The 27,170-nt window shown below is 44.8% G+C and overlaps 2 protein-coding genes across 2 annotated transcripts; both read left to right on the top strand.

Moving 5' to 3' along the window:
• Positions 1-1,488: 1,488 nt before the first annotated feature.
• LOC148117242 (uncharacterized) lies at positions 1,489-15,009 on the top strand. The gene is made up of 7 exons (XM_087902535.1): positions 1,489-1,774; positions 1,872-1,974; positions 3,816-3,844; positions 4,820-5,068; positions 5,740-9,876; positions 11,854-11,899; positions 14,785-15,009. Exons 1-5 carry the CDS (start codon positions 1,489-1,491, stop codon positions 9,858-9,860), a joined length of 4,788 nt encoding a protein of 1,595 aa, XP_087758661.1. The 3' UTR covers positions 9,861-9,876; positions 11,854-11,899; positions 14,785-15,009.
• A 4,669-nt stretch (positions 15,010-19,678) lies between these two features.
• LOC146889290 (rhox homeobox family member 2B-like) lies at positions 19,679-26,055 on the top strand. The gene is made up of 4 exons (XM_087902944.1): positions 19,679-19,956; positions 20,132-20,561; positions 23,092-23,137; positions 25,831-26,055. The coding sequence occupies exons 1-4, from the start codon at positions 19,884-19,886 to the stop codon at positions 25,879-25,881; spliced, it is 600 nt and encodes a 199-aa protein (XP_087759070.1). The 5' UTR covers positions 19,679-19,883; the 3' UTR covers positions 25,882-26,055.
• The last annotated feature ends 1,115 nt before the right edge of the window (positions 26,056-27,170 follow it).

The following is a 27,170-nucleotide window of genomic DNA, read 5'->3' as shown; positions in this document are numbered from 1 at the left end:
GACTTTTCTGCTGCTTTTGTTTTCTTGTTTTCTTTTGTTTCCAAGACAGGATTTCTCTGTGTAGCCCTGGCTGTCCTGGAACTCACTCTGTAGATCAGGCTGGCCTTGAACTCACAGAGGTCCGCCTGCCTCTGCCTCCTGAGTGCAATCACCCAGTAGTACCATGAAGATCTTTCGCAGAAATTCTGTGGATCATGTAACTTAAGTTGCTGGCAGAAGGAAAAATGTTACAATTTAAATATGTTTGCTGCTTTGGTTATGAATTTTTAAAGTTATGTAAACAATTAAGTAGAAAATTGAGGTTTTTAAAGATTTTATATTTTCCTTTCTTTTCATGAAGTAAGATTTTTCCCTTTGCTGGGAAAAATAATAAATTTGGCTCCAATATATATACTATTACAGGATTTTTTTCATTATGTAAAGCACCTAGATTAATCTAAATATATGTGTCCATACATATATGACTATATATGTGTATACTTGAGATTTTCATTGACTCGACTATATAAAATAAGTAATTTTGAAATTTAAAATAAAATCCCAATAATTTTTTTAAAAAGGAAATCAAGCGTGATTAGTCATGCACCCTATCAGCAATCCCTGTCACCCTTCTTATAAAATTCAGAAGAATATTTTTGTTACTTATGATATCAATGTAAGATTTTAGTATCTCTTGAAACATTTTTAAAATATAGACATTCCATCTTATTTTTAAGGGGCAAATGATTTTTTTAAGAGGTGAAATCAGAAGGCCTTAAGAGCACTGCCAGGTGACCCAGATTTGATTCCCAGCACTGGTAGTGGGGGGGGCAGTGCCTATTTTCCAACTGTGCCAGCCTCAGGGCCAGATCAGCCGCCTGTCTCAGGTGGCAAAGGGTAGGACAGGGAGGGAGGTCATCTCCCCCTCACCCACTCTACCATATTCCAGATGAGGGGTGGGGTCTGATCTCCCTCAAGCATTCCCATGGCCTGATCATCTGAACCCCCATCAATGGGGGTCAGCCCTACTGTGCTGCCCGGACAAAGAGCAGGGCCTGCCTTCCTGAGTGCTGCAGTCTGTGAGGGGCAGGATCAGCTCTCCAAATCTTGGGACCCTGGGACCAGCTTTTTCTGCCTGCGGTAGGTAAGGTGCCTGGGGCAAGGGGCTATCTCTCCCTCGCTCATGCTACCATGTGATAGACCATGGGCTAGCTCTCTCACTCGCATGACTTCGGGGCTGACTCACCTGCACCCCAGCTCTGCTGTGCTGCCCAGGCTAGGTGCAGAGCCTGTTCTGAGAGCTGCAGTGGGTGGGGGCAGGACCAGTTCTCCCTAGTGCTTCAGCCAGTGAGGGGCGGGACCAACTCTGTGCAGCCCTATCCTCACTGCTTTCAGTGGTGACAGGAGCCAGGGACATAGCACAGACCACAGAGGCGGCAGGATCACAGACCCAGCCAGGCCCAAGCCCAGACAAGGCCCCTGGGGGCAGCCCAGGCCCCCAGTGAAACCATGGCCATGGCAGCAGCACAGGCTCCTCAGATGTGCCTGGCTCCAACAGAGGCTCAACTCTCCCACAGTGATCTGGCCCGTGGTGGTGCCCAGGCCCTTGACGTGTCTGAGTGGCCCTTAATGGCAATATGGGCCATGGATAGCAAGACAGGTCCCTGCTGTGGTTGGACCATGAACCCAGACAGGGTCCTTGGAGGGGGCCCAGGCCCAGATGTCACAGTGGCCCAGGTGGCAATGCAGGTCCCTCTGAACAGCATGGCCTGTGAACACCCGTATAGGCCCAGGTGTAAGCCCAGATCCTGAGCATTCACACAGGAATCTCAGACATGAGTGCCGACCCCGGCTGTGGCAGGGTCACTGACCCAGACATGTCCCTGCTGCAGCTCGGGCCCATATGACACCCTGGGCCTGGGTGGCAGCACACATCACTCAGGTCAGTATGGGTTCAGCAGTGGCACAGCTCTCAGGCACCAAGAAGGCCACAGGGTGGGAGCCAAGATCCTGGGAATCAGTGTGGTGTTTGGTGGCAACAGGGGTCACAGACATCAGCATAGACTCAGGCTGTGGTAGGACCGCAGACCAAGACATGGAGATCTCTCCTGGGTGGTGACAGAGAGAGAAAGTTGGCAGGCTGAAGCAGCCCAGCTACCACCCAGACCCAGAGTCAGGACAACAAGGTAGCCCACCCCACACCCACCTCATCTATGAACCGCTGGAGCTCGTGAAGGCACAGCCCCAAAGCTGCAGGATCTCCACAACACAGGGAAACAACAGGATATCCAGGAGAGTCCCAGTCAGGGCCCAGTGCCCACAGTGCAGCAGAAACCAGAGGCCCTGAACCAGACCAATGACTCCGTGCAACGAGCACTTGCAAGAAAAGGGCGCATATGTGTGAACTGAAGGTAACCTGTGACACGCCGCAGCTTCCGCACCGAGGTTTGAGGGGTGTTTGATTTGGTTCAGGTTTTTGTTTTACTTTTAAACTTTATTTTGGCAGGGGAGGTTGCAAGGGCAGAGGGCAGAAGTGAGGAGACAGGGGATGAGTCGTATTAGCATGCGTGATGTGAAATTCACAAAGAATCAAGAAAATGTTTTAGAACTAACTACAAATAAAAGCAAGAAGTATGAAAAAATGAGAGATGGCATTAAAGATTCAAGAACCACTCAGTGTTTGTCAGTACCGTGTTTACCCTTTCAGCTCTGTGGCACCCATGAGAATGCCTGGGATCTTCCAAGATCACATGGTACAGAGGGGCACTGAACAGCAGAAGCTGGGTTTCCAGAGTTCCAAAGGCCGTAGCCCCCAGTGACTTCTCTAGATACACAAGGGCCCATGTTCTCCTATGCAAGGCTAGAATTCCTCAGGAGGGTCCTGATCAGAAGGGCTCCCCAAGCCCTCTGAGCTACTGCTGCGCTCTGAAGCCGCAATGCAACAGGGGAAATGCAAGAGGGGCACCTGCAGCTCAGGAGAGCAGAGCTGGAGCTCAGTGGAGTTCTGTCCTAAGGGCCTAAAATGCAGGACCTCTCAAGAGACAGGATAGAAACACCTGGATTACCAAGGAGGCTTTTGGGATAAAGCTGTACATTCACACAATTTTTGAAACAAGCATGGTTACATTTTAAAAACCAAATCATGCCCATTGCTCTCTGGCAGGGAAATGAGAAGTGACAGACAGAACTGATAAGATGAAATGAGAAATGGATCTCTCTCTCTCTCTCTCTCTCTCTCTCTCTCTCTCTCTCTCTCTCTCGACCAAATGCCCAAGGCAGGATTAAAACTCACTCTGAAACAAAGAACGACGTTGAAGCTATGATCTTCCTGTGTCACAGTGTTCAGACTGGGACAGCCTGTCACTTTATGCAATTGGGGAGCTCTAATCCAAGCTTTTAGGCATACTTCACAAGGACTCTGCAAAATGAACTACATCCCCAGCACATAAATGAATGTCTTTATAATCACAGTCAGAAACAGAGAAAATAATTCTCAGACCCTGGAGACCTCACCAAAAGGAGACTCAGGTTATACAGTAAAGACAAAGGACAGGAAGCATACATTTAGCAATGAGGTAGTTACCAGAACTGTGAGATAAGTCTTATCCTGGAAGAATTTCAGCACCAGGGCTCCAGAATATTCCCAGCCCCAAATAGTCTGTTCCTGGACACACACTAGTACTTAGGGGCCCTTCCATTTTAAGAGTGGCCAGGACACGTTGGGAAAAGCTGGCTGCCTTGGAACCAGTCTGACCACATGCCAGTGAAGGGGCTGCTTTACTATGGGGTGAAAACAAGGCATAAAGGCCTGCTCTTGACACTTTGACCATTCACAGAAGACGTCAGAAATGCATCCAAGAGAAAGGTGAGGAACCACAGCACAGGTATTCTCACAGCTTTTGCCAGCACTCATGAAGGCTGGACAGTACTACTAAGCTCCTCCTCAGTAGCCCTGACGACAATGAACCCACCGATCTGCCTGCTGAACAGTCCCAGAACCTGCAACCCTGCCCCAGGCTCCTGCAAAGTCAGAACATGGAAGCAAGCAGGCTCTAACTTCACTTTCTGTGGAAGTCCAAAGAAGAGCCTCCCAGATTAACACATTATTTAATATCCATTCTCAGCCAAGAACCAGGGACTGAATGTGGGCCACTAGACTAAGAGATACTGTCCTCGCATTTCCACAAGACCTTCAGCGCTATTGGCGAATCTTTTATTACTCCCTGAATATCGGTTCCCGTGGCTGACTACCACCTGTTCCCTAGGAAGAGTCAGGGGACTCGGTTAAGCTACAACTTGGAAGGCTCGTTCTACACCTTACTTACCTAGGTGCCATCCCTTCCCTGAAAACAATCTGTTCATTGAGGCTCCAAACTGCCCTCAGTTTTGCCAGTCAGGGGGCTCAGCCCATAGTAACAGGGGTCAACCGGAAGCAAGGATGGCACGCACGCTCATGATTGGATACAAAGGTACCTGCAGTACCAGCGTGCCAGACCGGAAGTGAGCCCTGCTGGCTGAGATGCTCTCCTGCCGGAACTGTAGGGGTCTCCATCTTAGAGCCTGAAGAAACTCAGGGGAAGGCAAGCCTCGAGTGATTTCGACAGCTTTCTGTCATGGAGCGTCGAAACACCAACACCCTGCCTCATGAAGACCCTGATGAAGAAAATTTAAATGGTCAGTGCGTTCTGGGAGTGGTGGTTTGAGGATGTTCATGAGGGGACTGGTGTCTCTCGGAGGTGACCTGTACAAGCACTCGGCACTGCCCGCTTTGCCTTCCCTGACGCCATAGCGACTTCGCACTACCCTGGGTAACCATCTTTCTCTGTTTCCTCACATTCAGGTGCTGAGGCACCGACGGTCTTGCTGGCTGAAGAGGGAAGAAATGAGGAAGAAAATGAACAGGGCCGGGCTGGGCGCGGTGCCGCAGCCTCAGCAGCAGAAGCGGAAGAAGCAGGAGAAGGCCCCTCAGCTGCTGGTGCCGCGGGCCTCCTGGATGACGGGAACCAAGATGGCGCCGCCGGTAGTCATGGCCAGGAGAATGAGCTGCAGCCTCAGGATCTTGTCACCAAAGGCATGGGGGGCGCAAAGGGTGTGCAGTCTGTGCCACATTCAGTATGTCGTGTACAGCCTGTATCAGTTACAGTTCCCTGGGTAAAGCCTATGCCATATACAGTATGTCGTGTATAGCCTGTATCAGTTACAGTTCCCTGGGTACAGCCTATGCCATATACAGTAGAGTGTGTACAGCCTGTATCAGTTACAGTTCCACTGGTACAGCCTATGCCACATACAGTACGTTGTATACAGCTTGTATCAGTTATAGTTCCCTGAGTACAGCCTATGCCATATACAGTAGGTCATGTACAGCCTGTATCAGTTACAGTTCCCCTGGTACAGCCTATGCCACATACAGTAGGTCATGTACAGCCTGTATCAGTTACAGTTCCCTGGGTACAGCCTATGCCATATGCAGTGGGTTATGTACAGCTTGTATCAGTTACAGTTCCCTGGGTAGAGCCTATGCCACATCCAGTAGGTCATGTACAGCCTGTATCAGTTACAGTTCCCTGGGTACAACCTATGCCAACTACAGTAGGTCATGTACAGCTTGTATCAGTTACAGTTTCCTGGGTACAGCCTATGCCATATACAGTAGGTCGTGTACAGCCTGTATCAGTTATAGTTACTTGGGTACAGCCTATGCCATATACAGTAGGTTGTGTACAACCTGTATCAGTTTCTCTGTTTCCCCACTTTCAGGTGCTCAGACACCCACGGTCTTGCTGGCTGAAGAGGGAAGAAATGAGGAAGAAAATGAACAGGGCCAGGCTGGGCGCGGTGCCGCAGCCGAAGCAGCAGAAGAAGAAGGAGCAGGAGAAGGCACCTCAGCTGCTGGTGCCGCAGGCCTCGTGGATGACGGGAACCAAGATGGCGCCACCGGTGGTCATGGCCAGGAGAATGAGCTGCAGCCTCAGGATCTTGTCACCAAAGGCATGGGGGGCAAAAAGGGTGTGCAGTCTGTGCCACATTCAGTATGTCGTGTACAGCCTGTATCAGTTACAGTTCCACTGGTACAGCCTATGCCATATACAGTAGGTCGTGTACAGCCTGTATCAGTTATAGTTCCCTGGGTACAGCCTATGCCATATACAGTAGGTCATGTACAGCCTGTATCAGTTACTGTTCCCCTGGTACAGCCTATGCCACAGACAGTACATCCTGTACAGCCTGTATCAGTTACAGTTTCCTGGGTACAGCCTATGCCATATACAGTAGGTACTGTACAGCTTGTATCTATTACAGTTCCCTGGGTACAGCCCATGCTACATACACTAGGACATGTACAGGCTGTATCAGTTGCAGTTCCCTGGGTACAGCCTATGCCAAATACAGTAGGTCGTGTACAGCCTGTATCAGTTACAGTTCCCTGGGTACAGCCTATGCCATATACAGTTGGTCGTGTACAGCCTGTATCAGTTACAATTCCCCTGGTACAGCCTATGCCATATACAGTAGGTCATGTACAGCCTGTATCAGTTACAATTCCCCTGGTACAGCCTATGCCATATACAGTAGGTCATGTACAGCCTGTATCAGTTACAGTTATCTGGGTACAGCCTATGCCACATACAGTAGGTCATGTACAGCCTGTATCAGTTACAGTTTCCCTGGTACAGCCTATGCCATATACAGTAGGTCGTGTACAACCTGTATCAGTTACAATTCCTTTGGTACAGCCTATGCCATATACAGTAGGTCATGTACAGCCTGTATCAGTTACAGTTCCCTGGGTACAGCCTATACCACATACAGTAGGTCGTATACAGCTTGTATCAGTTACAGTTCCCTGGGTACAGCCAATGCCACATACAGTAGGTCGTGTACAGCTTGTATCAGTTACAGTTCCACTGGTACAGCCTATGCCATATACAGTAGGTCATGTACAGCCTGTATCAGTTACAGTTCCCCTGGTACAGCCTATGCCATATACGGTAGGTCATGTACAGCCTGTATCAGTTACAGTTATCTGGGTACAGCCTATGCCATATACAGTTGGTCGTGTACAACCTGTATCAGTTACAGTTCCCCTGGTACAGCCTATGCCACATACAGTAGGTCATGTACAGCTTGTATCAGTTACAATTTCCCTGGTACAGCCTATGCCATATACAGTAGGTCGTGTACAGCCTGTATCAGTTATAGTTCCCTGGGTACAGCCTATGCCATATACAGTAGGTCGTGTACAGCCTGTATCAGTTACTGTTCCCCTGGTACAGCCTATGCCACAGACAGTACGTCCTGTACAGCCTGTATCAGTTACAGTTTCCTGGGTACAGCCTATGCCATATACAGTAGGTACTGTACAGCTTGTATCTATTACAGTTCCCTGGGTACAGCCCATGCTACATACACTAGGACATGTACAGGCTGTATCAGTTGCAGTTCCCTGGGTACAGCCTATGCCAAATACAGTAGGTCGTGTACAGCCTGTATCAGTTACAGTTCCCTGGGTACAGCCTATGCCATATACAGTTGGTCGTGTACAGCCTGTATCCGTTACAATTCCCCTGGTACAGCCTATGCCATATACAGTAGGTCATGTACAGCCTGTATCAGTTATAGTTCCCTGGGTACAGCCTATGCCATATACAGTAGGTCGTGTACAGCCTGTATCAGTTACTGTTCCCCTGGTACAGCCTATGCCACAGACAGTACATCCTGTACAGCCTGTATCAGTTACAGTTTCCTGGGTACAGCCTATGCCATATACAGTAGGTACTGTACAGCTTGTATCTATTACAGTTCCCTGGGTACAGCCCATGCTACATACACTAGGACATGTACAGGCTGTATCAGTTGCAGTTCCCTGGGTACAGCCTATGCCAAATACAGTAGGTCGTGTACAGCCTGTATCAGTTACAGTTCCCTGGGTACAGCCTATGCCATATACAGTTGGTCGTGTACAGCCTGTATCAGTTACAATTCCCCTGGTAGAGCCTATGCCATATACAGTAGGTCATGTACAGCCTGTATCAGTTACAATTCCCCTGGTACAGCCTATGCCATATACAGTAGGTCATGTACAGCCTGTATCAGTTACAGTTATCTGGGTACAGCCTATGCCACATACAGTAGGTCATGTACAGCCTGTATCAGTTACAGTTCCCCTGGTACAGCCTATGCCATATACAGTAGGTCGTGTACAGCCTGTATCAGTTACAGTTCCCTGGGTACAGCCAATGCCACATACAGTAGGTCGTGTACAGCCTGTATCAGTTACAGTTCCCTGGGTACAGCCTATGCCATATACAGTAGGTCGTGTACAGTCTGTATCAGTTACAGTTCCCTGGGTACAGCCTATGGTACATACAGTAGGTCATGTACAGCCTGTATCAGTTACAGTTCCCTGGGTACAGCCTATGCCACATACAGTAGGCCGTGTACAGCCTGTATCAATTACAATTCCACTGGTACAGCCTATGCCACATACAGTAGGTCGTGTACAGCCTGTATTGGTTACAGTTCCCTGTGTACAGCCTATGCCATATACAGTAGGTCATATACAGCCTGTATCAGTTACAGTTCCCCTGGTACAGCCTATGCCACATACAGTAGGTCATATACAGCCTGTATTAGTTACAGTTCCCCTGGTACAGCCTATGCCACATACAGTTGGTCGTGTACAGCCTGTATCAGTTACAGTTCCCCTGGTACAGGCTATGCCACATACAGTAGGTCATGTACAGCCTGTATCGGTTACAGTTCCCTGGGTACAGCCTGTGCCACATACAGTAGGTCGTGTACAGCCTGTATCAGTTACAGTTCCCCTGGTACAGCCTATGCCACATACAGTAGGTCGTGTACAGCCTGTATTGTTTACAGTTCCCTGTGTACAGCCTATGCCACATACAGTAGGGCATATACAGCCTGTATCAGTTACAGTTCCCCTGGTACAGCCTATGCCACATACAGTAGGTCGTGTACAGCCTGTATCAGTTACAGTTCCCCTGGTACAGCCTTTGCCACCAATGGTACATTGTGCACAGCCTGTGCCAGTTACAGTACCCAATGTACAACTTGTGCCAGAGTTTCTACCTGGATCACAGCGTATGCCACATATGGTGCCCTGTGTACAGTATATGTCGGTAACAGTACCTAATATACAGCCTATGTCAGTAATAGTGCCTGGTATGCCGCCTGTGCCAATCACAGTGCCCTGGAGACAGCCTATGCCCATTAATGGACCCAATGTCCAGTATACGGCAATCACTGTGCAGCATAGTCAGCCTATGCCCATTTATGTACCCCATGTCCAGCACATGGCAGTCATTGTGCATCAGAGACACCCTATGCCTGCTAATGTACGTCATATTCAGTGTATGCCAATCACTGTGCCCTGGGTACAGACTATGCCTGTTACTGTACCCCAAGTCCATCCTATGCCAGTTATTGTGCCCTATGTACAGCCTATACTAGCCAAGGTACCTAGCATACCACATGTGCCAGTTCCTATAGGACAGCCTATGCAAGTCAGGGCTGCCTGTGTACAGCCTGTACCCATTGCAGTGCCCAATGTACAGACTATGCCAGGTACTGGGCGCAATATGCAACACGTGCCACTTAGACCCCGTGTTCAGTCTAGGCCAACTACAATGCCGCGTGTTCAGCCTGTGTCAAATATGATGTGCCATGTGCAGCCTGTGCCAGCAGCAATTCCCAATGTACAACCTGTGCCAGTTAGGATGCCACCTGCACAACCTCTGATAGTTACGATGCCCAGTGTCCAGCCTGTGTCAACGCTCATGTCCTGCCACCTCCTCCGTGAAAGGTTTATGAGGCTGCAGCTGCAGGAGTTGGAACGCATTTTCCAGAGGAATTAGTAAATGCTGAAGAAGGGTAAGCAGATTGCGCGGCCTCAAGTCTTTTGAGGGGGAACAACCTGGTACATAGGGGCCTCTGGCTCGCTGTCACCTGTCCTTATTTTCATTTATTGAAAAGTTACATTACATTTTGAAGATTTATTCTTTGTCTTGGTGTCGGGGTGGGGGGAGCTGTGTCTCACATTTGGAGGTCAAAGGACAGACAGCTTGAAGGACTTGGTTCCTTCCTTCGAGGATGTGGGTCCGGGGCTCAAAATCAGCTCCTCATCCTGGCTGGCAAGTGAGTTTATCTGCTGAGCCATTTTGTCTGCCTCCTTTTTGTCCTCTGGAATGGAAATCCACCCACCCATTCAGGCCTGCAGGAGCCCTGCCTTGCTGTCCTAGGGTTCTGTGATGGGCGTGGGGCTCTTCTCAGGTAGTATTTAGCGGACCCAGTAGAAATGTTTACCAGTGCCTGTTGATCTAAGGAGGTCAGGTCAGAACTGCCTGGGAAGCCTGAGATGTGGCTGGCACAACACAGGAAACACTCTGCTTTTGTTGGACATCACATATGTTTGGACATCACATATGTTTGACTTTTGCTGACTCATGGTAAACACATCGACACATTTCCCTTAATTGCTGTTTTTGGCATTTTCTGAAAATTTCTGCGCCCTCCCAAAAAATTTTCCTTAAAGATAAGCTTCAGTGCAAGTCGGTGGCAGCGCATGCTTTTAGTCCCAGCGACTGGGAGGCAGAGGCAGGCAGATCTCCGTGAGCTCCAGGCCAGCCTGGGCTACAGAGTGAGTTCCAGGACAGCCAGGGCATTTACCCTGTGTGGAAAAGGAGGAAGAAAGGGAGAAAGGTATAAGCTTCAGTGTTGATCATGGTGATTTCTGCATTTCTCATCACTGAAAAAACCAGTGCAGTCTCTTGCTTCCTAGAAAACTATCTCAGCACCGGGAAAATCCACTGTGTTTATCAAACCAGTGTGTCTGTAGCCCCAGCATTTGAGAAGGACACTAGGTCACACACTCAAGGTCGTCCTCAGTTACGTGCAGCCCAGTACCCAAGAGACCCTCTTTGTTGGTGGTTTAGGCCTGGGTTTTACTTTTTCTTTTCTTATCTTCTGGTTTTCTTATGCAGGGTCTCACTCTGTAGCCCAGAATGGACTCTAACTTTCAGGATGGCTCTAATTTCAGTCTTCCTCAAGCCGGGAATCCAGGACTGTGTGGCCGGCAATGAACACTTTTGAGACATGTGTTTTGTGCCTGACATGATTTTAACATTTTGTTTCCCTGGCATGGGAGATGGTTCTGACCTGAGACCCAGAGAGAACCAAGTCCAGGTAGCCATGCTCTGATTCCCCATGTACACTGTGACCACTGTGATACAGAAACATTCTCTCTCTCATTCTCTCTCTCTCTCTCTCTCTCTCTCTCTCTCTCTCTCACACACACACACACACACACACACACACACACACACACAAATACACACACACATACACACATACACACACACACACACACACACACACTATATGAAACGAATGTAACAGGCCCTGTCCTGATGAGCTACGTGTTGGACAGCTTTACATGTTAACAGAACATCAGGAATCCTCAGGCAATTTCCAAGAGGCCATCTTCTTTTGTGCTATCCTTCCAGGGTGGCAAAGGCCCTCACCCAGGACTTTCCTGTGAGCATTTGGTTTTGGAGCTTTTGCTTTGCACTGTGACATTTTTGAGGCAGTTTTATGCTCCACACACCCAGTGTTCAGGGCATCTCTCAGAGGTATTCTCGGTCTCTATTGTTGGTTTTCTATAGCTGACTAGCTCTGGACCTAGGTCTTTGACTATGGATAGCCCTTTCTGCTGAATTAAAGTCACTTGTACAAACTGGCCGTCCTAGAGGGCAGGCACTGAGACAAGTATTTTAATAAATGTAGAGTCTGTAACATGCTTTATTTCATCTGTGCGTCCAAATACTGACTTCCCGCTATTTTTGCTCTCAGAAAACAGCTGGCAAGATGGATGTGCGTGACGGAAGGCAAAGTGCAAGTGAGTAGTCTACAAAAGGCCACTGGACCCAGCACAGCCATTCGAGAACTTCCCTCGGGGCTGGGATATGCTTGTCCTGTCCCCAAAGTTGGAGTGCTGTTCTGACCTAACTGTGTCTCAAAACGACATTGAAAAGGTTCCTTTTAAAATGTGTGTGTGTGTGTGTGTGTGTGTGTGTGTGTGTGTGCGTTTGTGTATTCCCACTTGTCACATGTATGTGAATGAGTGCCTATGGCAGTCACTAGAGGATATTGGGAGCCCTCTAGCTGAAGTTACAAAGGATTGCTAGCCAGCAGAGAGGGGAGCTGGGAACTGAATTCAGGCCCTCAAGAACAGCAACTGTCTTTCTCCTTGGGCCATTGCTACAGCCACATTGAAGTAATTTTCAAGCTTTGTGATCTTTGTGGGTAGAAAATTAAACCAGAAGCCTCACTGTACAGAACCAGCCCATTTTAATTCGAACCCAACTTCCTAATGGGACACTGATTAGAACAAAGCTACGTTCTCTCTTAAACATATATATATTACACACACAAGTGTCCTGTGCCACGCTTAAACATATATGTATTACAACACAAGTGTCCTGTGCTTAAATTATGAACACGTGTTCCGTAACTTACAAAATATGTAAATGTCCTATGTGTCTGTAGCTGTATTTGTCAGGTTTCAAACCTGGGGCAGAAGGCTAAGTGTCTATGTAGCATATCAAAGACGACCTGGCCTCCAGGTTCTCCCTGCAACCAAGCTCCCTACCTGCAAAAGGCCATTCTGGCTTGCACATCTGCCCTCCCTCCCTTTCTCCCTCCCTCCCTCCTTCTCTCCCTCTCTCCCTCTCTCCCTCTCTCCCTCCCTCCCTTCCTCCCTCCCTCCCTCCCTCCCTCCCTTTCTCCCTTCCTTCCTAAACCTCACCAGCTCAAGCTAGGTTCCCTTCCCAATATAACTGAATCTTTTTGGTTACCCGTCATTATGTCTTCTCTCCTTGGTTCTCTTGGATGCTGCACCTGTTTCCCCGTCTTTGCTCTATATCCCCTCACCCACTCTCTTCACATGGGACAGTTCAGTCTGGTCATGTCCCCTCTGGACTTCCACACATGTCCAGCCTCTCCCAATGCTCTCTGTATATCAGTAATAACCCTTCTTCATCATACCCAGGACCAGTCATTCTCCTTCCCTTTTAATTTCTTTTTTCCATTCATCTGGCAGTGAACCTGGGACCAGTCATGTTCCTTCCCTTTTTATTTTATTTATTTATTTTTTATTTATCTGGTGCTGACACCACGGAGAGGCATAAATGAGCTTCCTGCTAGGGAACTCAGCCCTTCTTAGTCAAGCATCTGCTCTGACTCTTCTCAGTATGTGTGGATCATTTGATTCTGCAGACTTGTGCCACCCACAACATTTGATTCCACAGCCTAGGGTCTCTCCTTCAGCTGCTGCTCCCCTCTGCCTGCTTTCTAACTGCTGCTCTCATCTCTCTGGTGTCTGGCCTGTTATGTCCTCCATGTGGGCACTCTATACTCTATCCACGTCTCTATGGTTCCTTCAGCTGCTGCTCCCCTCTGCCTGCTTTCTAACTGCTGCTCTCATCTCTCTGGTGTCTGGTCAGCTATGTCCTCCATGTGGGCACTCTATACTCTATCCATGTCTCTATGGCTCCTTCAGCCGGCTGCTCCTCTGTCCTGCTACACCCACGGAGACATCTCTCTTATTCTCCTGCTCTCTCCCCTCCTCTTCTTACTGGGTAAGTGTTACTCCAAGCTGCCTGCTAGTCTACTGTTACTATAAAAGCCACCATTCTATACCAGGAAGTTCCTCTTACGTCCACTGGGCTCCAATCACAAGGGCAAGGGACACCTTTCCACTGTGACTTGGAGCATGTTTGTCTCTGACAGGTGTCCCATTCCACTTGGGATGCCCTGGATAGATATTCTTCTCACTGAGCATCTTACCCATGTCAGTTACTGGCATTTCTGGACTCTGGCCTGCTACCCCAACTTGGATCTCTCTCCTACTGGTTCCCTTTCTCCTGTCTCCTCCCTTCTCCTCTCCCCACATGCCGCAGTTCAGTCTGGGCACACACTCTGAACTCTCCCAGATGTCCCTGCTTTCCCACGTATCTATTATAGACTTTGTCCTCCACCGTACCTAGGTGCAAGTCACGGTCCTACTGTGTTGCCTTCTTTCATTCAGTATTAACAATACGTTTATAAATAGGTAAACATACACTCAAGTCCTTTAATGCTGGTATCCTTTAGATAGCGTTTCTCTGTGAACACTTCCTGGGATTATGACATATAAAGGATTCAAATCAGTGTAGCTAGGGGCACCACGATTCTGCACTATTTGAAACACTGAAAATTAAGCATAGATTCTATCCTTACAGGGGTAACTTGGGTGAGAATAATTCACAGGGTGAACCCTGCACTCATAATGCGGGTGTAAACTTGGTTAAACAGAGGCTGATGGGAATGGGGGAAGCGTAGAGTCCAAATGCCCTGTCCTCCTCCTGCTGTTTGAAGCGCCCGGTGAAGCCACACAGATTAGGGCACCCAGCATTATGTTTGTCTGCAGCACACTGGTGCATCTGCTGAAAATGCTGCTAACATCCTCCAGTGGATTACTGTAGAGAGGGAGAAAGACATGCGACATCTGGACACTTGTCCAGGGACGATTTTGCAGTGCTGGGGTGGAAACCAGGGCCTCCCACATTCTAGGCAAGCACTGGACCCTGCGCCAGCCCCTCAGTCCCTCACAGAATTAGGGCAGTGAGACAGCAGGTTCTTCTGTGCGGTATAAATTATAGGGCCAGCTAACACCCCATGGTGTGTTTTCTGATTATGTCCTGATTACTCTACTGAACAAATCCCTCTTCCCTCTCATTTTAGAGATGGTTCAAGAAGAGGAGAGAGCAGTTCTGGAGAGGGCAGAATCTGTCGGGGCCGAGCAGTACTCCTCCTAGGCCCCAGTCCACTTCTCTGAAGACAGTGCACAAGCCATAGTGTGCCACCCTTGACCTGGAACCACTTGTGGTCGCATTTGGTCTCCCACTCACGTTATTCCATCTTTCCTCCCTAAGAACTTGTACTTGAAATAAATACCTTGTCAGCTCATCTGCTTCATGTGTCTTCTGCATAAGGATGGTATGCGGGCCAGTTATCAAGGACATTTGTCCAGGAACAAACAGCATTTAAAGCAAACGCCAAGGTCTCCTTCTGTGGGGTGACATCGCTGAGTGAGCATCAGTAGGCTTTTTATGTCATACATGCTTGTTAAGTGGTGTAGCATGTTTACATTCATCCATCCATTCCTTTACGTCCTCTATCACGATATTTGCATCCTTACCCTGACCACATTGCACCAGAGATGTGCAAGAGGAATATGGAAAATCTTCAGGGAGACAGTCTGAATCCAGAAAGAGCTGGTTCTGACCATACCTGGGACTTCCATACCCACTATGGAGTCAGAGAAAATTTCCAAGAGGCTACTTCCACGAGTCTCAGGAAACAACAACGTGTATTCATTTAAGCAGCTCCCAGATTTGTTTACTGTTCTCCATTTCTGTGGAGACTACACGGCATTAGCAGCCACTCTGCCAGAGGTCCTGCTACTTCAAAAGGAACAGAAGATTCAACCCATCCAGACCAGAAGGAGGCTCCTTCTTTCTTGGCTCCTACTCCTAGCCCAATTTTCTCCCTGAGAGGAGCTGAATTGACACTTTAAAAGGTATATTTGTATATTATCCAGTTCTCGAGGTTTCAGAAACAAATTAATATTTAAACTAATTTTCCACCCTTGTAATTTCTTAAACAGTTCCTGAATAAGTTTAGGCGTCACTCAAAATTTCAGGAGACACCCAGTGCACTGCATTATTGTGCCCACTCTGCTGGCTCTCGGTGACAAGCACACAACTGTGTCATTTTCTATGGTTTCCGATGGTGCAGAGGGACATTGAATGGAAGCTGGATGTCTCTTCCCTAATGCTGCCATGAGGACCTGCCTCTAGCAGCTCAGGGAGTGAAGGAGAGGCATGGAGTCGGTGAATTAGTCACTCAACTTGACTTTTCTATCTGACAGAGAAAAGCTTAATTCTCTGGGGCCAGCAAGGAGAGCTAAACTTAACTTTGTGCTGGTAAAAAAGGAAAACACACACACACACACACTTAGGGTCTTTCTATCATCTTTTGTCTCTGTTCTTATTATTTTTCCCTTAGAGCTTATATATCCCAACAAAATCTTTCAGGCAATACAAAATTCAATGTAGTTACATTTTATTTTTTCAAGTGAATAATTATAATGAATAAAAGTAAATATGTTTCCCATTTCCCTTACATAGTTGAACATCCTATGTACTATAGATGAAAAACAAATTATCTCAAGAAGTCACATGCATTCCTATCCAAGCAACGTGTTATAGATTAACAGTGTAAGCAAGCAAGGTATTTTTCTCAGCCAGGTGTTTTGCTGGCAGGCTGCATTTTGCAGTTACAAAGAAAGGACCAGTCACTTTATTATTTATCTCAAAGGGTAATCTTATAAGCAATCTTAACAGAATCACAAGCCTAAACTTTTGTACATACAAAAAACAGTCATCTTTTTTTAAAAATCCTCAGAGTGCATACCCACTTGTCAACAGTTTTTTTTTTATATATCAGAAAGCTGAGGGCAGAAAGGACACAAGGAATGAATCATCTTTGATTGCAAACCTCTCCTAACAAGAAAGGCACGTCAGCCAGCAGTAGACAGTTTCCTATTTGTTTCTGCTTCCTGACCTCTATGAGTCCCTCGCTCAGCTATTAAACATACGCCTTTCTAAACTTTAAATAGATCCCCAAGATTGTCTGCCTCAAAGTCATTAACAAAAGCATCTTACCGTAACCTTAAGTCATACTTAAAGCTTTATTTCAGATATTACACACACCAAAACCTGTGACGATATCTCCCAACATCAAGATTAAAAGAACTTGAGCTATCTGGGCTTCTGGGATTCAAGAGTTTTCCTTAATCATTAACCTAAGCCACAGTCTATACAACTCCTCAAGAGAAACTAGCCATGTGACATTTTCTTGTTCTTTTCTATCCTCTGCAGCCCCTGCTTTATCAGGGGTAGGGAAAAACCATGCCTTGCTTTTACCTGTATTAGTTTTCCCACTAAGCTAACCTCTATCACAATCCCTTACTATATTTATTAAAGATCCTCAATCATGAAAATCCTATTTAAATGAACACTATTACTCTATAAAATCATTGCTTCAGTTAAACAGTACAGCTTAGGAGGAAGTCATCTTCATAATAATCCACAGGTTAAAATGCCCAATAGGACAAGATATTTCCATGACATGATCACACTACATTAAAGTCAGTGGGGATTCCCCACACCCATTCACACCATGCAAGATTGCAAAGAAAAAAAAATGGCAGCGGCAAACATGTAAAGACAGCAGTAGCAAGAGACACTCTGGGGCCAAAGCCCTCGGAGGCCTTGCCTAACTGAGATTCACCTATCAGAGATTTGGTTCCTGGTGGTCTGACCTCCCAAACTTCAACTGCCACATGCTGCTCCTCTGACATGGCCATCGACATTTTCCCTTCTCTCACAGCCCTCAAATGGTTAAATTGATTATGCAGTGGGTATGCCCACCTGTGCAGAGCTGGAATGACTGAGGAGCTGCTCCTTCAGACTCATGCCCCTGCCACTTATATTAACTACTCTGCTCAGAGCCGTCACCTCCTCATCTCTCTCTCATCCTGCACAAGACTCAACTCCAAACAGATCAAAACCCTCAACAAAAGACCTGATGCTCTGAACCTAATAAGGGAGAAAGTGAGAAATATGGTTCAACATACCAGCACAAGAAAGGACTTCCTGAGCAGGCCTTGCTGGTGTGGGCATTATGACCAACAATTGGCCAATAGAACCTCATGAAACTAAAAGGCTTTAGCACAGTGGAGGAAAAACATCCTTCTGGTAAAGAGGCGGTATATAGAATGGGGGAAAAAAACTTTGCCAATTATATAGCTGACAAAATCTATATATCTCAAAAACCTAAACACCAAGAAAAAAATCCAGTTTAAAATTGGGACTTGAAACGAAACAGAGAGTACTCAAAAGGGCCATTGCATTTATGAACTCAGTGGTTGTGGCTGTGGCTGCTTATAAAAGGCCTGCACAAGACAAAGACAGTCCAGTCAAAATGCCACCGGCATAAATTGGGGGGGGGGCCTCATGAACTTAGTTTTCTTCAGGGATAATTCAGGTCATGAGAAGACCATGCATGTTCTAGTAGTCCTCCATCCATATCCACACACATCAATGAGTAGACTCAGTTGGTTTTATAAAGACATGAAATTGGGAGAGAAAAGTGGTGAGGGAAAAGGGAAGAATTGGGGAAAGCAGATAAAGGGTTGATTGATGAAATTCCATTATATGCATGGATGCAAATCTCAAATAGTAAAAATAGAAAAAAAATAAGTCATGTCCATTGCTCACAGCTTGACAGGAAAATAGAGAAATGAGAATTGATTAAAGGAAAAGAATGACTCTTTTCTGAGACATAGCCTTATGTATTGCAGGCTGGGTTCCAACTCAGTCAGTAGCTAAACATGATTTTGAGAAGCTGATCACCATGCCTCAATCTCCCAAGGGCTCAGATAACAGGCATTGAAGCACTGGGCCACCATGCTTGCTTTCTTCAGTGCTCTAGATTAACCATGGAGGGCTTTATACACGTTAGATAAAGACTCTGCAAAATGAGCTACATCCCCAGCACATAAATGAATGTCCTTATAATCACAGTCAGAAACAGACAAAATAATTCTCAGGCCCTGGAGACCTCAACAAAAAGAGATTCAGGTTATACAGTAAAGAGAAAGGGCAGGAAGCATACATGTGCAGATTCAGCAATGAGGTAGTTACCAGAACTGTGAGATAAGTCTTATCCTGGAAGAATTTCAGCACCAGGGCTCCAGAATATTCCCAGCCCCAAATAGTCTGTTCCTGGACACACACTAGTACTTAGGGGCCCTTCCATTTTAAGAGTGGCCAGGACACGTTGGGAAAAGCTGGCTGCCTTGGAACCAGTCTGACCACATGCCAGTGAAGGGGCTGCTTGACTCTGGGGTGGAAACCAAGCATAAAGGCCTGCTCTTGACACTTTGACCATTCACAGAAGACGTCAGAAATGCATCCAAGAGAAAGGTGAGGAACCACAGCACAGGTATGACAATTCTCACAGCTTTTGCCAGCACTCATGAAGGCTGGACAGTACTACTAAGCTCCTCCTCAGTAGCCCTGGTGAAGATGAGTCCACCCATCTGCCTGCTGGACAGCCCCAGGACCTGCAACCCTGCCCAGGCTCCTGCAAAGGCAGAACATGGAAGCAAGCAGGCTCTAAGTTCACTTTCTGTGGAAGTTCAAAGAAGAGCCTCCCAGATAAACACATTATTTAATAACCGTTCTCTGCCAAGTTGCAAGAACCCATTGTCAAGACTAAGAGACACTGTCCTCACATCTCCACAAGGCCTCGAAAGCTTCTGGTGGATCTTTTCTTACCCCCCAGTAAATCGGTTCCTGTGGTAGACCACCACCCGTTCCCTCTTCTACTCCCTGTTGTCCAGGTGCCATCCGTTCCCCACAAACACATCCAGCTCACTCAAGCTTCAAACTGCACTCAGTTTCGCCCCTCAGGATCGCTGACCATAGCAACAGCAGGCCAACCGGAAGCCAGGACGACACGGCCAGAATTGGATACACGCTAATATAGACTATGGGGGGACCCGGAAACCGGAAGCTAGCTCTTGCGGGTTGAGGAGCCTTACTCCCAGAGCGGTAGAGGGCTCCAGCTCAGATTCTGTAGAGACATAGCAAGTCCTTGAGGTTGAGAGTCTTCGCTTCCGGAACGGCAAGGAGCTCCAGCTCCGCCTCGTTAGAGGCACAACCGACCGCAAGCCGCAAGCCACAAGCCACTTCGACGCCGGCATTCCAGACATGGAGCGTCAAAACTTCGATTACCTGCTTTATGTGGGACTTGACGACGACGACGACGACGACAACTGGGATGGTCAGTGCGTGCTAGGAACGGTGGGTTGGTGATGTCCGTGAGGGGAAGAGCGCCCACAGAGGCCGCTGGGCAGGCCCCGTGCACTGACGTCGCCTGTAACCGTAGCGACTTCACGGGGACTTCGCACCACCCGAGGCCCTGTCACCTAGGAGCCCTTTCTGTTCCCCACTTCCAGAGGCTGAGGCACTGAGGGTCTTGCAGGCTGGAGAGGGAAGAAATGAGGAAGCGAGTGGATGGGTCCAGGCTGGGCGCGGAGCCGCAGCCGCAGCCGCAGCAGCAGAAGCAGAAGGAGCAGGAGAAGGCCCCTCAGCTGCTGGTGCCGCAGGCCTCGTGGGTGCCGCAGGCCTCGTGGATGAAGGGAACCAAGAGGGCGCTGCCGGTGGCCATGGCCAGGAGAATGAGCCGCAGCCTCAGGAGCCAGATCGCGGGGCCATGGGAGACAACCAGGGTGTGCTGTCCTTGGCCGAGCGGTGGTCGTGTGTTAATCCCGTGAGGCTGCTGGTGCCTGAATTCCGAGCCTCTCACCAGCACAGGTTCACCGTGGCTCAGCTCCAAGAGCTGGAGAAAGCCTTCCAGCGCAGTCAGTACCTCACCACTGAGGAGGCGTGAGTAGCTTGTCTGGCTTGCTCTGTTGTTTGATAGAACCTCCAGGTTCCACTCTTGTCCTTGTTTTATTATATTTTAAAATGTGATTCTTTAATTTCTCTTATTTAATTCCTCAGTGTGTGTCTCTGTGTATGTGTGTGTATATGTCTGTGTGTGTGTGTTGTGCTTGCATGTGCATATCCGCAAAATTGCACATATGGGGAACAGACGACAACTTTCAACAACTGTTTCTCTTCTCCCATTACGTGTGTCCCCATGTTGAACTCAGGCATGCAGGTAAGCACCTATTCGTCTGAGTCATTTTGTTACAGTGGTGAGTGCGAGGGTGATTGCAGGGCCAGCCTCAGCTACAGTGTGGAAGGTTATCTTTAGATCTCCTGAGTGACTTGGGAGCATGGGGGTCACAGGAGAGGGGAGAAGCGGAGAAAGGAGGAAGAGAGGGGAGCAGACAAAAATGTATAGCCCAATAAAACCAATTTTAAAAAAATGAGCCAGGAAGTGGTGCTGCATGCCTTTAATTCCAGCACTCGGGAGGCAGAAGCAGGTAAATCTCTGTGAGTTCAAGGCCAGCCTGGTCTACAGAACTAGTTCCAAGACAGCTAGGGCTCCTACACAAAGAAACCATGTCTCGAAAAAACAAATAAATATATACACACACACATAAGTATAGTTTTTACTACATATAACATATAATACAACATATATTAATATATTATCTAATTGATATATTAATATGTATTAATATGTTAATATACTTTGACATATTATTTAATGTGTTAGATAACATAATATATAATATATTATAGATTAACCTATAATATATTTTATATTATACTACATATATAAATATTATATTATATTATTAAATATATAATAAATATATATTTAAAATATATATAATAAAAATAATATTATAAATTAATAATAAAATTATATTATTATTATAATATAATACAATATATTATAATATAATTTAAATAATAATATAATTTATATAATGATATAATATAGCATGATGTAGTAATTGTTACATTAATGTGTTAAAATATATTAATATATTGATTTTCTAATATATAAATATAATGTTTATAATATAGTGTGATATATGTTGATATAGTATATATTAAGTGCATTAATATATGATATATAATATATTGATATGTATATCATTACATATTATGTATTATGTGTTATATATTACATGTTTATTATATATCAAAGACCAAATATATATTATATATTGTCATACAATTTATAATATTATAGTATATTGTGTTAGTATATATTGTATATTAAATATTATATGATATTGATGTGTTATATGTTGAATATCATTTGTGATATATTGGATAATGTATAATATATTAAATATAATGTATTATATATTATATACTATATATTGGATATTATATGATATACATTAAATATTATATGTGGTATGTATGCTGCATATATTTGGTTTGTAATATATATTAAAAATGAAAATAAAAACAACCCAGGCTAAGTGGGGTATTTCAGATTTGTAATCGCATTGTTCGGGATTTGGAGGCAGGTAGATCAGAAGTTCAAAGTTATCTCAGTTCTATGATGAGTTCCAGGCTAGCACCATCTCCATTAGGCCATTGTGTTGAGAGTGAAGGTATATTCCACCATGCTATTTTTTTCTAGCAGGGGTGGGGGAACATGGGGGTGACTTTCTCTTCTGACTTTCTGATATAAGGCCTCACTCTGTAGCAAGGCTGTCCAGGTACTTGCAGGGAGTCTTCTACCTCAGTTACCAATGGTGCTTGGAATTCAGGACTATGTGGCTAGTGTTGTGAGATTTTATAACATTCATCTTGGGCCTGGTGTGACTTTAATATTTCTTTACCTGGACTGGCAAGATGGCTCAGCAGGTAAAGACACCACCAAACCTGAGATCCTGAATTCCATTCTGAAGACACACATGGAAGAAGAGGACTCCGGCAAGCTGTCCTCTGGCCTCCCATATACACCATTAACACATGCACACATTAAGAAAAGAAATATAAGAAATAAATGTGATATTTCATATTTCTGATGATCATTAGGTTGGAGTACCTTGTGTATTGTTTGAATATTAAAAATTCTGGGATGTTTCCATTAATCTTTATTTGAGCTTCCTTCTATCCTGACAAAATATGTCACCTAAGATTTTCCTATGTACATTGGTTTTGTAGTTTTTGCCTTGTTTTGTGTTGGGTTTAGTTTTTGCTGTTGTTGTTTTAAGTCTCCTGTATGACTATACCTAGTGTTAGGAGCACTTCTTTCGAGGATTTTACTAGACAGTGTTAGTGGTTTTCAAATTGCTTACTATAGATGTACTTTGGTTTGCATATCTACTAATGGCAATAAAATAATTTGTTCTAAATGTCTCAAATTCTCAAAGTGAATAGCAGAGAAGGTAAGGAATGAGACAAACATTTAGAAACACATATAAAATATCCTTCTCATATTTAATTTCCCATATCCATAATTCCAATACTGAATGTCTTCCATTTTTACCCTCAGGAAACGACTGGCAGCTAGCATGGGTGTGACTGAAGCCAGGGTGCAGGTCAGTAAACACAGAACAGCCATTTAGTAGGAAAGCCATTCTAGATCTTACTTTATCTGCAGGTCCTGTTGGTCCTCTGAGCCAAATTGTGTTGCTTTTTTAATTTGCCATGTTTCATATTGACTTTTAAATATTTATCTCTAAATTGTGTGTGTGTGTGTGTGTGTGTGTGTGTGTGTGTGTGTGTGTGCACGTATGTATGTGTGCACCCCAAGGAGAGGGCATAAATTTCATGGAACTGGAGTTACACATATATGTGAGCAGCCCAAATGGGTATTAGGAACTAAACTCAAATTCTCTACACTCCATGTCCCTAATAAGCAATTTCAAAAAACACTAATATGAACAGCAAAAACCTCAAAAGAAGTGCTCCTAACGCCCCCAAAAGAGTATCAGTCTTACAGTGTGTACATATATATCCACATATATATCCTGCATAGTTATATAACATTCATAGAACTATCTTATACATTATGGATACATATTTTATAAGCTAAGATGCATACATTCATAATTCAGCCACAAGATACATGTATGTGAAGTAAATATGTACTTAAGTAGTAAAAATAGTTTAGTACATTTTTTTTCCTTAGGAAGTTATGTGTCTTCTGGAAATGAGTCATTCCTGATTAGTAGGGCTTTCTTGTTCCATTTTCTACCCACCAGGACCACAAATCCCAAAAGACATTTTGAGTGATCTAGAATGATGGTTCTATATATATAACCTTATATATAAGTGGTATAATATATAAATATAAATATATTATAGACTAGTTTTTAATATATTGTACAACACATAAAGTATATTAACATATGAATACATATTAATATAGCAATTAGATAATGTAATATATTAATATATGTTATATATTATATGTTAAATATTATATGTTATATGTAGTAAAAGCTATATATGTGTGTGTATATGTGTGTGTGTGTGTGCGTATATATGTATTTGTTTTTTCGAGACAGGGTTTCTCTTGTAGCCCTAGCTGTCCTGGAACTCGCTCTGTAGACTAGGCTGGTCTTGAACTCACAGAGATCTGCCTGCCTCTGCCTCAAAATGTCTCTTGAGATTTGTGGTCCTGGTGGGTAGAAAATGGAACAAGAAAGCCTTACTAATCAGGAATGGCTCATTTCCAGAAGACACATAACTTCCTAAGGAACAAAGAATGTACTAAACTATTTTTACTACTTAAGTACATATTTACTACACACACATGTATCTTGTGGCTGAATTATGAATGTATGCATCTTAGCTTATAAAATACGTATCCATAATGTATAAGATAGTTCTATGAATGTTATATAACTATGCAGGATATATATGTGGATATATATGTACACACTGTAAGACTGATACTCTTTTGGGGGCGTTAGGAGCACTTCTTTTGAGGTTTTTGCTGTTCATATTAGTGTTTTTTGAAATTGCTTATTAGGGACATAGTATGTTTTTATTTCTGCTAATGGGGGATGATAATAAAACACAATTACTAGTAGTTTTGTTTATTTGTTTTTTTACTTTGGTTTTTAAAGATAGGGTTTCCCTGTGTAGCTTTGGAGCCTGTCCTGGAACTCACTCCGTAGACCAGTAGGCCAGGCTGGCCTCGAATTCACAGAACTCTGCCTGCCTCTGCCTCCTGAATGCTGGGATTAAAGGCGTGCGCCACTCCCCAGCAAGGCTGGTATTCTTTAAAAAACATTCTCTGGGAAGTCATAACGTGGTTGTGACATATGAATACTCAAATAAGTGTAGCTAGGAGATCCATGACACTAATGTTAAAAACTAATCATAAATTCTATCTTAAAAGGGGGAATTGCTGATAATTCACAGGTTGAATTCATATAACTAATGAGAACTTATCTTATGGAAATGAAGAAAATATCTAGTCAAATTACCTACTCCTACTGGGCTTTTAAAATTTTTTATTAGTCTCTGAAAATTTCATACATGTTTTGATAATATTTGTCCTCTTCCAACTCTTCCTCCATCCACCCAATTTTGTGTACCCACTTTTTATAACTCATTCCGACCAATTTGTACTGCCCATGTATGTATGTATGTATGTATGTATGTATGCATGTATGTATATACACACACATGCACACACACCCACACACACCCTAATGTTCCAAGGCAACAGTTTCCTTGTGGTCATGCACAGCTTCTGGCTCTTACACTTTTTCTGCCCTTCTCCCAAAATGATATCTGAGTCTTGCATGAAGGCATGGGGCAGATATGTTCTATTTGTGGATGAGAATTCTTCAAACTCTTATTTTCTCTGCCTATTAGCCACTTGTAGTTCTCTGTGTTGATCACCATCTACTGAAAATAGAAGTTTTTCTAATGAGGGCTGAAAATTCACTAATCTATGGATAGAACTATATGTCATTAGGAGTCAGTTTAATATTATTCTGATTTAGCAGTGTTAATAGCCATACGTTCTCCCCTAGGACATGATCTATCTGGGCACAGGTTCTTGGCCTTAATAATGGTGCCAGGTATGGGATTCAAAGTGTGACATCTGACCTATATCCAACTGGCAAGTAGTGGTTACTACAACTAGGAAAGGACAAAGTCTTTATTAGTAGAGGTTAAAATTCTGCAGATTCCTGCTGTTTCTTTAAGTACTTCAATTATGATCCTAATGGTTTACTACACTGAACCTTTTCCTTTTCCCCAATCACTGTAGAGATGGTTTTGGAAGAGGAGAGAAAAATACAGAAGATATAAGAGGCTGTGAGCACCCAGAACTTCTCCTCTGGCTTCCCATAACCTCTTTCTCTGAGGATTGTGGGGGAGACCTAGAGTGCCACCATCACCAGGTGCCAGATGCTCATGAGATTTGGCTGCGTCCAAATACATGCTGATTTCCTCCGTGTTTCTGTTTGCAATAAAGAAGTGAAGGCCCACTGTATTTATCTTGTGTGTCTTCTGAGATTGTTAAGATACATGTCCAAGCTATCAAGGAAATGTCATTTAAACAGGGTGACAAGTGTAGTATGAGGGCTGGCTTGTTGGGGTTTCTGTCCTTCCCAGCACCCCAACAGCCGGCAAGCAGCAAAGAAAAATTACACACAGGACTCCATAAGGTTATAAACTGATTGGCCCATTAGGTCAGGCTTCTTGTTAACTCTTATAACATATATTACCCCATTATTCTCATCTATGTTAGCCATAATGGCTCAGTACCTTTTCTAGCGGGGGCAGCTTACATGTTGCTTCTTCAGTGATCTGCGCAGGAGTGGCTGAGAGAGCTTCTGCTTCCAGAATACTCCCAGTCTCTTTGCTCCACCCCTACTTCCTGTCTGGCTTTCCCGCCTATACTGCCTGCCTGGCCAATCAGCGTTTTATTAAAATATGATTAACAGAATACAGATAATTCTCCCGCACCATTTCCCTCTTTTTTTTTTAAACAAAGGAAAATACCCATAATCCATTTGTTGGGAACGTGGGCGTAGTATTTCAGGCTACTTCCTGCTGGTTGGGGGCGCTGATGATCTTATGGGGACCTAAAGAAAATTTAGAGTTATAATCAAGTCCTGACTGAAGTATCCTGGGAGTCTTGATCATCTCAGGCTGCAGTCTTGAATCAGTTCTGGATGTAGAACTCTGTCATCTGGGCCATCTGTTCCTGTCGATTTCTCAGGTGGCCTCCCTTGGTCAAAGATGATTTTTCTTAACTCTGAATAAATCCATAGCCTCTCATTTTCTGTGGAAACAAAAGCAGAATCTCTTCTCCAAAGTAACATACCTTTTGACTTCAGTTTTGAAGCCAAGGTATTTTCAAAATGTCTATCTTGGGTTAGTTCAGCAGCATTTATAAACAAATGTCTTTTGGTGACTGTTGCTCCATCCTCAGCATTCAAACAATTAAAAGAGAGCATAATAACACACAATATCAAGATTCTGTGTATTTTCCATCTTTATGCGGCTTTATTTTACTTCTATTTCTTTTATTTTTACTTTTACTTTTTGAGACAGGCTCTCTGTATATCTTTGTCCTGGAATAACTCTGTAGACCAGGCTGTC

This window comes from Myodes glareolus, chromosome X (genome assembly GCF_982192425.1).
Source record: "Myodes glareolus chromosome X, mMyoGla1.1, whole genome shotgun sequence".
NCBI classification, from domain to species: domain Eukaryota; kingdom Metazoa; phylum Chordata; class Mammalia; order Rodentia; family Cricetidae; genus Myodes; species Myodes glareolus.
Note: the sequence above shows the minus strand (reverse complement) of the source record. Positions and strands in the feature narration are given on the sequence as shown.

Excerpts from the sequence above, each read along its gene's own strand:
- LOC146889290 (XM_087902944.1), top strand. The coding sequence starts at position 19,884 with ATGGAGCGTCAAAACTTCGATTACCTGCTTTATGTGGGACTTGACGAC. Across the intron at positions 19,957-20,131 it reads CGACGACGACAACTGGGATG|AGGCTGAGGCACTGAGGGTC; the intron begins GTCAGTGCGTGC and ends CCCCACTTCCAG. Across the intron at positions 23,138-25,830 it reads TGACTGAAGCCAGGGTGCAG|AGATGGTTTTGGAAGAGGAG; the intron begins GTCAGTAAACAC and ends CAATCACTGTAG.
- LOC148117242 (XM_087902535.1), top strand. The coding sequence starts at position 1,489 with ATGGCCATGGCAGCAGCACAGGCTCCTCAGATGTGCCTGGCTCCAACA. Across the intron at positions 1,975-3,815 it reads GGCACCAAGAAGGCCACAGG|AAGACGTCAGAAATGCATCC; the intron begins GTGGGAGCCAAG and ends GACCATTCACAG. Across the intron at positions 5,069-5,739 it reads AGGCATGGGGGGCGCAAAGG|GTGCTCAGACACCCACGGTC; the intron begins GTGTGCAGTCTG and ends CCCCACTTTCAG.